This window comes from Cataglyphis hispanica, chromosome 10 (genome assembly GCF_021464435.1).
Source record: "Cataglyphis hispanica isolate Lineage 1 chromosome 10, ULB_Chis1_1.0, whole genome shotgun sequence".
Classification (NCBI taxonomy): Eukaryota; Metazoa; Arthropoda; class Insecta; order Hymenoptera; family Formicidae; genus Cataglyphis; species Cataglyphis hispanica.
In genome coordinates, this window is record NC_065963.1 from 2,460,768 (window position 1) to 2,475,689 (window position 14,922).

General features: G+C 34.1%; 2 protein-coding genes across 8 annotated transcripts; one reads left to right on the plus strand and one right to left on the minus strand.

Moving 5' to 3' along the window:
- Window positions 1-58: 58 nt before the first annotated feature.
- LOC126852496 (BBSome-interacting protein 1) lies at window positions 59-877 on the minus strand. Its single transcript, XM_050597333.1, has 2 exons — window positions 750-877; window positions 59-333 (listed from the first exon to the last, which is right to left on the minus strand). The coding sequence occupies exon 2, from the start codon at window positions 278-280 to the stop codon at window positions 59-61; it is 222 nt and encodes a 73-aa protein (XP_050453290.1). The 5' UTR covers window positions 281-333; window positions 750-877.
- Window positions 878-3,549: 2,672 nt separating this feature from the next.
- LOC126852527 (interference hedgehog-like) lies at window positions 3,550-14,686 on the plus strand. 7 transcript variants are annotated; one of them, XM_050597416.1, is made up of 8 exons: window positions 3,551-4,063; window positions 5,897-6,034; window positions 9,634-9,714; window positions 9,816-10,070; window positions 10,261-11,253; window positions 11,477-12,298; window positions 12,379-12,494; window positions 13,109-14,686. In XM_050597416.1, the coding sequence occupies exons 3-8, from the start codon at window positions 9,645-9,647 to the stop codon at window positions 13,280-13,282; spliced, it is 2,430 nt and encodes an 809-aa protein (XP_050453373.1). In that variant the 5' UTR covers window positions 3,551-4,063; window positions 5,897-6,034; window positions 9,634-9,644; the 3' UTR covers window positions 13,283-14,686. The 7 variants fall into 7 exon arrangements, with proteins under 7 accessions (XP_050453376.1, XP_050453378.1, XP_050453377.1 ...); XM_050597417.1 differs by lacking the exon at window positions 3,551-4,063 and adding an exon at window positions 5,224-5,431; XM_050597419.1 differs by lacking the exon at window positions 5,897-6,034 and having other exon boundaries at window positions 3,550-4,063; window positions 12,379-12,504; window positions 13,109-13,253.
- The last annotated feature ends 236 nt before the right edge of the window (window positions 14,687-14,922 follow it).

Genomic DNA, 14,922 nt, shown 5'->3' on the forward strand with positions numbered 1-14,922 from the left:
TATCTCGACAGTGATATCTAATAAATCCTATAAGTTTTGCAAACTATCACTGATATATTTATGCATTTATATCGAGACTGGTTTCTGCCTCTTGTGCTTCTCTGACTTTGATTTCTGCATCCCTTTGCATTTTCTCAAGTTTCTCTAAAGTGACCGATTTTAATGGAATCAATTTCGGTTTACAGAGTATATAATCCAACGTGTCCTCCTGATATAATAGACCTTGTCTTGGAAGGACTATGTCGCACTGTTCGACTTGATTGTCTGCGGACTCTGACATTTTTGGTCGATCCACGACGTTTCAGTGAATTGATAACATCTTCAATGTGATATCTGATAGTAGAAAAACATCATGATAAAATCTCAATCGTGCTAGTATAATTTTCCTTCAAAGAAAAAATAATTAAATCAAATGTAAACGATAAAATAAATTTTATTTGAAGATATCATATTTTTGTAAGGTGAAAAATGTATTATATCAACTTTAAAACACAAGGAAGAGTTATATATATTCAATCGAAACACCAAACTATATTTATTTCAACTGTGACAGAAAGACATCAAGAGAACAAGATACGTAAATGGAATTTAAGTTAACTGAGATATCAACATCCTTGTGCATATTTAATCTGGCGCAATTGATAAAATGCTTAGCAATTGTCGCTTGTTGAGGCTAATTTCCTCCTCGCGTTCTTATCGTCAAATAGCTCGAGGTATTATTCCGTTAGATAATAATATAAGACACGCACGTGACACTCGGGTCGCAGCTGGTTGTCGAACTCGCGTGAATCCCTCTTGACAGATCCAGACAGACGGAGCAGACCTTTGTAGAATCGTGAATCGCCATGGACTTGCATGGACTGCTGTCAAGTCGCACGGACGTCGCGAGGCAACAACGAAATTCAAAACTATAACAATCAGCAACGATTGTAGATAAATCGTTATCTACAGTTGTACAAGTTGTTAACAAGAGATAAGCTATTACACAGAAATATATATGTAATAATTGCTGGATGATGTAAAAAGAATGATAAACTATTTCGTTTACATTTTGATTGACACTGATAGTCTGGGATTCTTTTAATTGTATTTTTTATATTCAAAGTAAAATTAATATTATAATTGATTATTGTTAGAGGTGGGAGAAAAACAAAAATTCTGAAAGTGCAAAAAATAAATTTTAAAAAGACTTTTTTTGGTATAATAGAGAAAAATAAAAAAAAATATATATTTTAAAAAAATAAAATATTAAAATATATTTTTAAAAAATAAAAAAATTAAATATTAAAAAATATTAAAAAATATTGAAAAATAAAAAAATAAAATATTTAAAAATATTTAAAAAAATAAAAAGAATAAAATATATGTTGCATTTCAAAAATATTTTTAAGAAATTTTTAAAAGATATTAAGTAGGATATAGTACATATATTGTATTTTTGGAATCTGAAAAATATTAAACATTAAAAGCATAGCAATTAACGGAATATTCCACGCATAGAAATTGTCACAATCTCCTCTGATCTGTCATCTTGAGTGCATTAGTAATGGCGAGTTCATGATGATAGAATATAAAGTGCAACTAAAAAAAGAGTTATTGAAATAAAGTGACATAGATTTTGTGAATTTTTCGCTCGTAAATTCGCGTGAAACGTGTAAAGATTTAAAAATTTATCTCAATCCTCTCTCGACGATTCGACTAAAGTATATGATGTATATTTGAAAATTTGATTATACGATCTAATAAAAGTAAGAGCAAAGAATAACACTGATTCAGCGTTACTTATATAAGTGACGATACACAGAGCCGAGATGTGCTGACATTCCCTATACATAAACAAAAAGTCATGGCTGGGTGAAGTAACGGATTGATAAGGGATTCTCTGGAAGTGACATCAGTCGTGCATTCATCGAGAGAAAAAGAGCATTCTCTTTTTATATTTATTTGCCACTTCAATCCATATAATTATCTATAAATATTTTAATTTCTTATAAAATATATATATTCGCAAGAATTGTTAAAATTTATGTCACATATATATTATTATTCAGTAGAAAAAATTTTTATTATTACATCTGAATTAATATTATAATAAAATTGAAATTCATCACGTTAAAATAAATAGAATAGTACATAATCTGTAAGATAAATTCTTATTTTTTAAATTTATAGAAAAAAATTTGTCACTCGATGAAATATAAATAAAAATATAAATATAAATATAAATCTATAGATTTATATTTATATTTTAAATATAAATATTTATAATTTATATTATGAAATATAAATATTTTATAATATATGAAAAAATGCAGAAAAAAAAGAGAGAAAAAACTATACATGATTTTGAATTAAAAAAGTAACTATTTTTTTTATTTAACGTAAAAGACTCGAATATAGATATCTTTATTTATTTTGAAATCTCTATCACATTTTGCCGAATTTTTATATATCATGATTTTTCAAATTTCAAATCGTTTACAACCTGACGCGTGATTCGGCTTATCAGTGCGCTGACATGCGCTGTAAATGTTGTAAAAAAATTCGAACATATGTACGTGTATACTGTAAACAAATCTGAAGTATTTGTTAAAATATATACATAATCGCACATATATTTTAATAAATACATTGTACCATCTTCTAGTATTTTATCTTACATTATATTTTTGCGTATCTAACAATTATTTCTAAAATTTATATCGCCATTCGTAAAGCGCGCGCGCACGCGCATGACGGCCCACGTGACAGCAGTAGTTGCCAATCTACGAGACGAAAAATCCGTTGAAGCTACAATTACATCTCTCGCAAATCGCTTCTCTCTTCAACACTCGACTATACATTGGAAACTTTCCAACAAGAAATACACATAAACACAGTATCAAATGATCGGATGTCAAACAAAAAAATGTTAAGATTTTCAAAATTTCTCTATTTAATAACCCGTTGTGTCTACCTATGTTTTCTCGCTGAGAAGCTTCCATTCCAATTATTCTATCTCGCTTTTACGTGCAAGAGAAATGTAAAAAGGTGTAACAGACTTCGAATCAAACTTCGAATCCGAACGCGCGCGGCCGACCACGTGACACGTGACAGCTGTAGGCTGTGAGTGTGCCAATCTACGAGATGAAAAATCCGTCGAAGCTACAATTACACCTCTCGCAGATCGCTTCTCTCCTTTCTCTCTGCGATGCTCACACATACATTGGAAACTTTCAAGCAAGAAACACACATAAACACAATCATATGATCAGCTGTCAAACGGAAAAATTTTAGGATCTTCAAAAATTCTCTATTTAATAGCCTATTATCTATCTGACGTGTTTTCTCGCTGAAAATAAGCTCCCATTCCAATCATTTCATCTCGCTTTTAAGTGCAAGAGAAATGTGTAAGAAAGTGCAACAGACTTCGAATCCGAGCGCGCGCGCGCACGTGACTCTTCCTGTCACCACCACCAGCACCATCACCATCATCTCAACCACCACCACCATCGTCGCAGCATCCCTCCACGAGCCACCGCCGCGGCTTCAAAACCTGTCGGTCTGCATTCCAGTGCCGCCGCCGGTGAAGCCGCCAAGTCGGCCGCAGAGCGGCCTCGTCGTCAAGAGCGTCGTCCGTTCCTCGTTGTTTCTGTCGCGTCGTTCGGGAGCGGAGCGGCCGGCATTGCTCGGCATCGGCAACGCGTCGTGTCGTGCTCTCAGCGCGTTTGAAGGAGAAAAAAAAAAGGGGGCAAACGAACGTCGAACATGAAGTATAAGAACGCGAAAAGCGAGAGACGATAGATAGAAGAAGAAGAAGCGAGAGGAGACCCCGTGTGGTGACCGATCACAAAGAAACGCGTACGGCGTAGAGCCGGGCCGCATCGCCCGGGATCGACCTTTTTTTTTTTTCTTTTTTCGTCTCATTTCCCTCGCCTCGAGAAGAGCGCAACGCAACGTGCGACTTCTTGTGTTGTGCCCATTCCGAATTTTACGTTCGCGGAGGAACTACGACACGACGCGGTCCCTCTTCTTCTCGGCGTCGACTCGGCGTGCTTGGCTCGGATCGAGAGGAAAAAAAAGGGTAAGCGAAAAAAGGAAAAAAATGCGTCTCGACCTGAGCGAGCGTGATCTCGGATCGTTATTTTATGTCCGATCCCGAGTCCAATGCACTCTTAATTCTCTTCACTTTTTTTTTTATTTTTTTTTTATTTTTTGCTATTTCCCGCCGTTCGAAATCCTCGCGTGAATGTCGTCCGATTATATCGGGACGTTCGGAGAAACGGTACTCGATCATGATTCATATAAGAACTTGATCGATTGAATTATTGATCTTGATTATATTCGAAAATTAGATCATGATTTGAGATTCTAGTCTTTTTAATTGAGCATTGTTTTACATTCTCTGCATTTAAAATAGTTATCTTCATCTATCTGTTTTTTTCGTTTAAAATGTTATAGTATGTACAAGAGAGAAAGAGAGAGAGAGGGAGAGAAAGAGAAAAGAAAGGAGATTAGGAGAAGCACAATTAAAATAGACAGAATTAGATTATTTTAATAAATGAATGTGATCTCTTGTATATCTCTCAGATTCTTCCTTTGGATCTCTTTTTCTTAGAGATATAAAATACATATATAACATATATAAAACGAGAAAGAATAGTTTAATTATAATTTGTCATTTAAATTTAATTAAAATTAAGTTTAATTAAAATTTCAGTTTAATTAAAGTCTGAAATTAATCAAAATAAACTCATAAAGCCTCTTATAAATATATCATCAAAGGCAATCAAAAGCCACCTAATTTGTGCGCATATGTCTTATTATAATCAAATTACAATGATGTTTTAACTAAAATGATAGATAATACAATCACAAAAAGCTGAATTTAGTGATTTAATTAAAATTCTACGTTGAGATTTTTCTTTTTTAAATCTATCATAATAGCTTGTCTTTTATATATTCTCGAAATTTATAATAAAATTTATATATATTTTCACGCTTTGGGAGAGTGAAGGAAGAAGGAAAGGGAGGAGGAAAAAAAACAGGTGCAAAAGAAACGCAGGTAGAGGAAGTGCGTGAAGGAAAAGATCCGACGAAACAAGTGTATTCGGACGTTGTAAGGCGAAAGGGGAATCAAGATATGCCAGAGGAGTGCAGGAAGAGTAAAAAGAAGACCTCTCATTCGTTATCGTCGCTTCACCAGCGTCCGCTCCTCGTAATCCCCGGCGTTCCTTTTTTAAATCTCACCTGTACGCGATCCAGATCTCCTGTCCTCACAGAGTGTGCTGTCGCATCGCCTTCATCGCTGATCCTTCAAATGCAAATTGTGAAATTATCATTCTATGGCATAGAAGCTAATAATAAATTCGAACTGACGAATTTTTTTTTTTCATGCGTACGCCAAGCGAGAAGTGCAATTCCATCCTCTGTTATCATTCTCGAGATAAAAGTGCGTAGTAAAATCAACATGTAACACTTTCAATTATCTGATATAAAGAAAAATATTTCGGGTATTGAAAATTGCATAAGGCAGTTTATTCTCTGGAAAATAAGCCAAGTTAAAATTTAAGTGGCTTTGTGTTTTTTATTTATATGAGTGAAAAACATTAGAAAACGCGTGCAATAAAAAAAAACTTATTTTAAGAAATGGCATTAAAGAAATCTTTAAAATATTTTCTTTTTATCTAAAATTATGGACAAAAATATGTGAAAGATCAGGTAATTTTTTTACAAGATTTGAGTAGACATCCTGAGAGATAATTCATTTAAATCGACACAGATGAGCTCTTCCAGCTTACTTACAAATCTTAGGAGATACAAAATTGATAGATAATTTTTACGTCCTTGCTTAATGGCATTGTAATCAAAATGCAATTTTTTCATTTATTTTTTAAATTTTCTTCCTCATTTTCAGAATCCCTTACTCGTTAACGAACTGGAGAATTCGTCCTTTTGTTCTCGTCGCAATCACACGATCCTCGATCTCATAAATGCATCACGAGAAAGACGATCCTTCGCTGGAATACTAATGACACACTGATAGTCATTTATGGTACGGCTACGCATTCCGCGTAGAACGGGAAGGAGTCTGTATTGTTGGATGCATTGAAACATTTTTGGCGGAAGAGTTCTTTTTTTCGTTACGAAGATTTTTAAAAGTTTTTCTTCTCGTGAGATAAGTGCTGGCGAGCGCACAGCTCCACTTTCTCCTTCTCTCCTTTCCTCTATATTTTTTATAGTATAATAGTAGTATAATATTTGCAATACAATTACAGTATAATAACATCAAATTAAATATTCAAGACAGTCTGTTCATATATTGATTAAAGATCTAAGTAAAAATTTGTATATTAATTCTAATATTTCTCTAAAGTATTATGTAAAGTAATTTGCATTATTTAGTATTTGAAGATTACGTATCGGAGATTAATGTAAACTATTAAATTATTGTTAATTGTTATTGTGATAATTTGAATAATTGATTTCTATCACATTCTATATTTAAAATCTTTATTTCTAATCGCGTAAATCAAAATTTTACAGCGATTTTATCAGACACGCCTATGTAACGCTGACGACGATTGAATCTTTAATACGAAAGCGCACATCGGGCAGATTAGGCTTCATTGCGGTGCTACGGATAACGCGTGTAAGCGCATTGGTCGCGCACGCACGCACGCACGCACGCACGCATGCATGCATCAGATCGCATTCGTGCGTGCCCCAAGAGGGGACAACCACTGCTTTGGAATTCGGCTTCTTTATTTTTATGAGAAGTAATATCGGAGAGCCAGCCTCTCCTCGGAGCCCTTCTCACCTGTTACATACCACCGCCATTATGCCACCATTTAAACAGTAGTTAAGGAGTCTTCTCGTATGCATAAAACGCGCGACCAACTGCCACGCGCTAGTCGATAGTCTACGCTGTGTACATTTAAAATATCCGCTCTTCTCTCATTACTGCCTTTTTCTTTCTCGCTCTTTCTCTCTTTTTTGCTTTCTTATAGAGGAAGCTTTCTTTTCGAGAAATTTTTTTTTCAATTTTCTATGCCAATGAGTTCATGTTTTAATTTAAAACGTCAAAAAATCACTTTTTTTTTAAATGTCCGTATATATATGTATATATAATCGAAAATTCAAACGTCTATAACTCAAGAACTGCTTGAGTTACAGCGCTGCAATTTGGTACATAAGTAAAAAAGTGCAACATTTTCATTTACTATTTTTATAAAAATTTATAGTGGTTCGGATTTTAAGACAGTTTCAATTTTTCAAAAAATGCCTGTGCACTCTAACTTCCGCTTCTAAATTTCGAGATATTAGGCTAAATTTTTTAACATGAATAGAGTATCATTAAATGATATTGAATTTGATATAAGAATTGGGGGATGAAAGGGTTTATTTTTTATTTTGAAATTTTAATTTTAAAACATGCTCTCTAAATTTTCTGTAACGGTAGCCGTATATAAAAATAAAAAAGCGTGTAAATTAGAAACTTACATATTTTGCTTCTTTATCTTTTTATTCCACTCAAAAAGCTTCGTCTACGAGGAAGCCAAAATTGAAAAACCCATTTGCTCTGAGGAAGAGCTTTGTAAGTGAAATAAAATGATAAGGAAACAATGTATTTCGAATCTGCATGATTTTTCTCTTCTTTTTCTAATTGATTTATTTGAGATATAAATTCAGGATTGCAGGCTCGCTTTTACTTAAAATTCTTGTTATCTTGCTTTCTAATATTTTTCTTCTTCATTCTCATTTATCGGACTCCTCTTACTTATCTAGATACACAGGCAAGCAGCGTGTAAGAAATGTACAATTTTAGAATGTTGAAATTGTCATTGTAACGCAAGAAAGTTGAATATTTAAAATTCCACTCGCATATCACAACACACACACACACACATATATTTATTATATCTTCAGCTATAGATCGGACCTGAAAAACTCTGTAAATGTTATAATTAATATGTTAATAATTCCTTTTTTTTCAATCGATACATTTAAAAGTTTGCGGATGGATATTTAATTGGTATAAAATCGGCAAAAATTAGTATTTGAGGCTTGTAAATTAATGTAAATTGAAAGCAGGAGATCTATTAACATATTAAACACTTATTATATTGTAATAATATTAATGTGTAAAGTTTTTTTTATATGTTAACATTAAATATTCATTGATAAATTAATTTTAATCGCATTTCGGAGAATATTTGGAATAATATATTAATCATTTTATGTAACTTGCCGGGAACACGAGACGCGTTCTCGTTTTTCCAGGCTTTCCTGCTCTTGGGGAAAATATCGATAGTTTCACGCGTATTAAAACGACACGTGGGTGTGTGTGTACGATCAGTGTATGAATGGATATACATATGCCTACGGACCCCGTAGCATTGGCTCAACGAGGAAGAATTATTATTATTATCGTCGCTGTTTGCGGACGCGCGAGTATATGGTTTTCTGATGGTCGCACGAGAGCGCAGATATCACGTGGGTGTAAAACGGTTCGCGCAATGAACGCAGCTTTCGACGCCGTATATGGATATTTTCTAGATGGCCACACGTCATCCAACAACTCACTTTTCTTGCTTCTATCCTTTGTAAAGAAACTTATACTTGATCATTTATTATTTGTTTTTGTTATTATCGTAAAGTTTGCTCTTTTAACTCCGTATTTAAACTTATTCTCTTCTTTCTATCTTCTCTTTCTAGAGTTTGCTAAATATGTATAGTAGCTTTTTTAATATGAATATAAAAATATGAAAGGATTAATTTCATAATTTTTTTACTTGTATAATTTTTGAATATGTATACAGGGTGTAACAAAATTAAACCTACAAATTTTGAAGGGAAAGAGAAATTTTCAAAATAAAACATTTTTTATTAATACTATTTTTCTCTCCAAAGTTTAGTTTTAATACTACCTGGTTTGAAATAGATGTTTGTGACTTAAACAATAAACAAACATACAAGTGGAAAAATCAAATTTTAATCTTGAATAAAAAATAATAATTATTATTATTTATTATTATTATTATTTATTATTAATAATAATTAATAATAATTAGTTAATATTCTATATTGATAAACATAAATCACATGCAACTTTTCAAGACACTAAAGATTTTTACTCTGTTGAGAGTTTGAACATGATATAAGACCAAAACAAAGCATCGCAAAAATATTAATAAAAAATATTTATTTTCAAATTTTTCTTTCAAAGTTTGTTTGCTCAATTTTTTTACATTCTATATATTTTTTACACTATATATACAATCATATTGTGTATAATGTGTATAAAAAGTTTATAAGAAGCGTACAATCATATTTTCATAGATATAATCTCTGTTTTCAGCTTTTGACTAACATATCATAAATGTACATGAAATTAGTAATTACTATGACTGATGAATGATCATTGTGTCATTCTGTCGCCTTAATCTTTAAGAAAAATGCCATGTTCTATTTTCATATGAACTCGATGTTCTAAACTTAAACGGTATGCTTGCTCGGTATTAATTTTAGTGGCTCTTCGCCGGCACTCTGCGAGCCGGCGAGTATTTGCTTTCCCGCAAACGAGACCGGAAAAACAACTATACCAATACCACGCAACATGCTTCATTAACGTAAGCTCCTTTCGCATTGCAGAATGTGTCAAGATGACATCTATCTTCCCTTTATGTGGCATCATCGTTATCCTACTTTACGGTCCGATCGGATCTGTATGCGGTGAGTTCCTCCATTACTTTAGTAATGCTGTTTATTATTACAAATATTTAAAAATTAAAAATGAATATTAATATAAGTGCTGATTCGGTATATATTTATAGGGGAGAGACAGGAATTGGGTATGTCCTTTACCCGACACCCGCAGCCTCTGGCCGCTCCGTTAAATGACGACGTAAATTTTGAGTGCAGCCTCAATCTTGCCGCGGAACGTTTCGCGTGGCATCACAGGCCCCTGAATTCGAACAAATGGATACCGCTGTCCCATCCCACGAACAGCAGCGGCAAAACATCGCGACACGTTGTCAATTTTGACAATGAATCGAAGACCGGAGACTATCGTTGTATCGCGTTCTTTGGTAAATTTTTGCGAAAGTTCCATCCAACGCTGCTTATATTTGACAAATATTTCTCATTTCTTGTGTCTTTTTATCGAATAAGAACTATGCATGTGATAAATAATAGAAAAATAAGATATCAAAATTAAAATAAAATAGTCCATCTCTAAAATGATTTTAAAAAATATATTTTCTTTTTTTTTGTTTGCAGGTACGAGCGGTTTAGCGTCAGATCCAGCGAAATTGACACTCGCGACGATACAGACATTTTCTGATAAAAACGACATCTTTCTCCAAGTGGCGGAAGGTAACACCATACCCATCACGTGTCCCGTACCGTATTCCGAACCGGAAGCTATAGTGCAGTTTTACAAGAATAACGAGATCGTCGTGAATGCAAATATGGTGAATAGCAAGACAATGGTCATCGATAATGTTGGATTTTCGAACAGCGGATCGTATCACTGCACTGTGAGCAATTACATAACGCAGCAGACATTTACGAGTAACTATAAAACATTTGTGACAGTTCACACAAACACAACTTTTCAAGCTCCATATTTTATCAAGCAACCGCAGACGGAATATATAGTTCCGCGCGGCAAAAACATTACGTTGGAGTGTTTCGCCGCCGGTTACCCGGTGCCGCGCATCACCTGGAGTCGTCTGGGCAGCTCTCTACCGCTGAAATCGATACAGTCGTTCAGCGGTCTGACGATAGTTCACGTGCAGCCGTCTGATCGCGGGGAATACGACTGCGGGTGGAGTAACGAGATCCGGCAGATCAAATCTGTGATCATCTTGAGGGTCGTAGAGCCACCGAAGGTCACGAGACAACCGAAAGCGTTCACGTTCTCCGAGGGCGGTGAATTGGAGCTCTCGTGTAGCGTGACCGGCGAGCCGGAGCCGAGCATTGAGTGGCTGATCAACGGGAAATCCTTGGTATCTAACAAGAATCAAGAGATTAGAGGCTCCACTCTTCTCATATCCGAAGTTGAGAAGAAGCACGCCGGCATTGTTCAGTGCGTCGCCAGCAATGAATACGGATCACATTCGGGATATAATTTATTGCAAGTCAATCCGAAGCAGCATGTCCTCGGTGGCACGACTGAATCGAGACCGGACTACGGGACTATGTCGAGGCACAAACATACCAGGGGCGGTGGTAGGCGCAGAAATAAAGAAGGAAAGAAGAAGGGCACAGGTTATTTACTTTGTGTTATCGTCGTTCCATACGTTTTCTTATCATTATCAAACGTCTGATTGAGATATCGCGGATTAAATCTCTCGAGTTTCCTTGAAACATGGAAATTTTGAAATTTAAAAATTGGCGATTTTTGTATATAATATATAAAAAAATATATTGCACGCAATTGGAATATAATGGATTAAATATATACTTCATTTATTTTTCCTTTTATTTACAGTAATTTTGATACCCCCGAATCAGCCCAATGTCACAAGATTATCCGACGTTTCTGTCATGGTAAGATGGTCGGTGCCGGAAAACAACGGTTTACCCATACAATTCTTCAAAGTACAATATCGAGAACTCGGCCCGAAGATGAACGGCAAACAGACCAAGTGGATGACGGCCAATTCCGAAATACCGAATCACGTGCGATCCTTTGAAGTGACCGACTTGCAGCCCGACCATACTTATCGATTTAGAATCGCCGCGGTGTACTCGAATAACGATAACAAATTGAGCACGAATTCCGTGCGTTTTCATCTTAATAGGGACACTGGCATTGAGAGCAATAGAATGCCGATACCTTTATTGACTAATACCGAAGCGCTTGGACCGCATCAAGTATTGTTGGTTTGGCAAAATCCCGACAAATCGGCTAAAATTGACGGATTCTACATATATCATCGGGCTTCTACTACAGCCGGCGAATATCTTAAAACCACCGTTGAGGGAAAAGATGCCTACAACATGACCATCTCTCACTTACAATCTGAAACTGTCTACGAATTCAAGATCCAGAGTTTTTCCGTGGATGCGGCGTCGGAATTTTCCCATATATTACGGCAGAAAACTGGAAAAAGCATCGAGGAACATCCGGTTCAGCAAGTGATAGCTGAAAATAAATTGAGACCGAGCGAAAGCAACAAGAATGTCAGTATTCAGATTATAATCGGTGGAGTATTTGGAGGGGCTGTCATTTTAGTTGCTCTCGCCTTTGTAGCGGGATGTTTATATAAAAGAGCAAAGTATAAACAAAATCAGGAATCGCAAAGTGAAGGTATGTGATTTAACAGATGAGAATAATTCTCACAATTCTTATAATAATCTAAATTAAATAACTTTTCTTTAATGAAACAGGTAAATCGATAACAAATGGACGAGTAATGAATGGTGGAGTTACAGATTCCAAAATTAACATTACGTCTAATCCTCTTGCCGGTCTTGATGCATCCGAAGATATTATCCAGCCTAAGGTCAGTATTTGTAAGTAACGACATCTGTGCACTTTTGTTTCATCGGAAGAAAGTAATGGAACTGGGTTCGTTCATTCAGTATTTGATTAGAGCAAAAATAAAATGTATTAAATTTTGTTCTTTATATTTGATTTTTCCAAAAACAATTGCTCATCTTGATCCAGTCGTTTACTTTCCTTCTGGGAGTCGGCACGATTTTAGATGAGCGCAGAAAACATGTTGATCAAGATCACGTAAAAAGATTCTGTTAATAATTTAAATTATGAGTTAACTTGGTTTTTTTTTTTAATTGTAGACATTTTTTAATAGAACTTCTATTATAGAATCTTGATTATTTATGTATAGAACTTGACATTGATTTTCCTGCGCCCGTCTAATCTTGCAGTAAATCCGTCGTCATTGAATTGCCGACAATACATAAGGAGACTAGTCTCTCTTCTAGTTTTAGCATTGGTCGCGCGCTGCTCTTTAATTCTACTGATTCTACTCGCTCTCTGCACTCTCTCTGGAGCCGCTTTTCTTTTGTTTTTCCGAACGCGACACACGCACGTTACCCCTTACACGCTCTAGATCTGAAAAGAAGCGAACGAACATACGCATGTTTCTAAATCCAGAGCGGGCAACAGTCGTCGATGGAAATGACATCGTTTCTAAACGGCCAAAACAACAATGGCAGCAACAATGGACATAACAACGGCGACGCAGCTGGATCTGACGTAAACGTCACGTCGCATAGCGAGCCAACGTCTCTGCGCCAAGGGTCACTGCCTATCGAACAACGTTTGTGAGAATGATATCGCAGCTATGTCTCTGTCTCTTGTAGATGGTAAGATTATGACTGGAGGATCTCGTGCTCGAAAAACGGATGCCGACAAGGATCGCACGAGCCTTTAACGAATTTTATTTTATAATATGAAAGGAATGCAAGAGAACACATATGACTTATCTCGACGCGAGTTATATCTCGATGAGAAACTTAACTTATAGGCTGTATTTAGCTATATTGCAATGAAGAGACTGTTGCAAGACATTTACAGGGTGTCTTTAATAATATGCTCAAATGTATCGTTGCTGTAAATTGGGATTAATTTGGCGTTGCTTTTGCAGGAAGATAAGATGAATCATTTTATATATTCTTTGCTAAATTCGATATTTTTGGATGTTTAATATAATTTATTATTGATAATGTAATATATTGTAAAGAGAAATATTTTCTTTTACATTCATCATTAAATAAGTAAGATTAATTTTTTACAATAGTCAAAATAGTCCCACTTTATAGTATATAAGATTATAAATGATCTGATTGCATATTCTTTGTCTTTCCCTTTTTATAAAAAAAAAAATTATTAAGGATCTTGTCCGTTAAGTAAGCATGAATTCAATTAATGTACCTGCAAAGTAATTGTGACTTTACTGTTACATCTACTTAACGGTGACAAGCTAGTGAGCACTGAACAATTTAGATTTTTATATCTCTTTTACAGGCAACTTTTGAGAAAAATTTGTAATGAAAGATATATATTTTTGAAATACTATACATAGGATATATAAAATATGTACAATTACATTAACAATTAAAATCATCAATGTTGAAAAAAGAAAGTAGTGTCGACTTTACGACAGTTACTATAGAAATATCTTTTTAATGAATAATGAATATAATGGTTGAGTCATATATTGTTAACATTATCATGTATGCCTGTTATTTTTATAAATGTTTTCCTAGCTGCAATAGAGATTGAATAATTTATTAATGTCATTCACGACTAATGCAATATTATGTCATATCTCTATGACGATGATTTGTTATCAAAATTATATAATGAAATGTTATAAGGTATTGTGAGGAAGAAGTGATAAAAAATTATATCTTAATGATTGATATTTGTGTATAACAAAAAAAAAAGACGAAAATTGTAAATACAAATGTGTATAAAATTTTTTAAATAAATTATTTAATATTTGGCTCATAAAAATATTGCAATCGCGTCTGTGTGAATCGATGATAAAGCTAGTGAAAATATACATTGTACATACTAGGATAGTTTTAAACGACACGAATGAACATATGTGCCTTACATCTTGCCTGAGAATAATAATTAATAAAAAAATTATTATTATTTATACATCTGTATACTAGTATTTTGTGTACTTAATTTTTATAAAATAAATTATATTTGAAAGAGAGAGATCTTAAAGATGTGTGTAATGTGTATGATGAAAGCTTTGCTGTGTACTTTGTGAATTTAGGATAACTATATAATCGTGGTTAATAAATGTGATACTAAAAAAAATATAATTAGATAATATATTGAATGATGGATAGCATGTAATTAGATAACTGTAACGTGTGAAAATAATTCAACATTGACGAGATTATTATTCAAAATTTGCAGATGAATATTATTAGTCTCTTTTATTACAA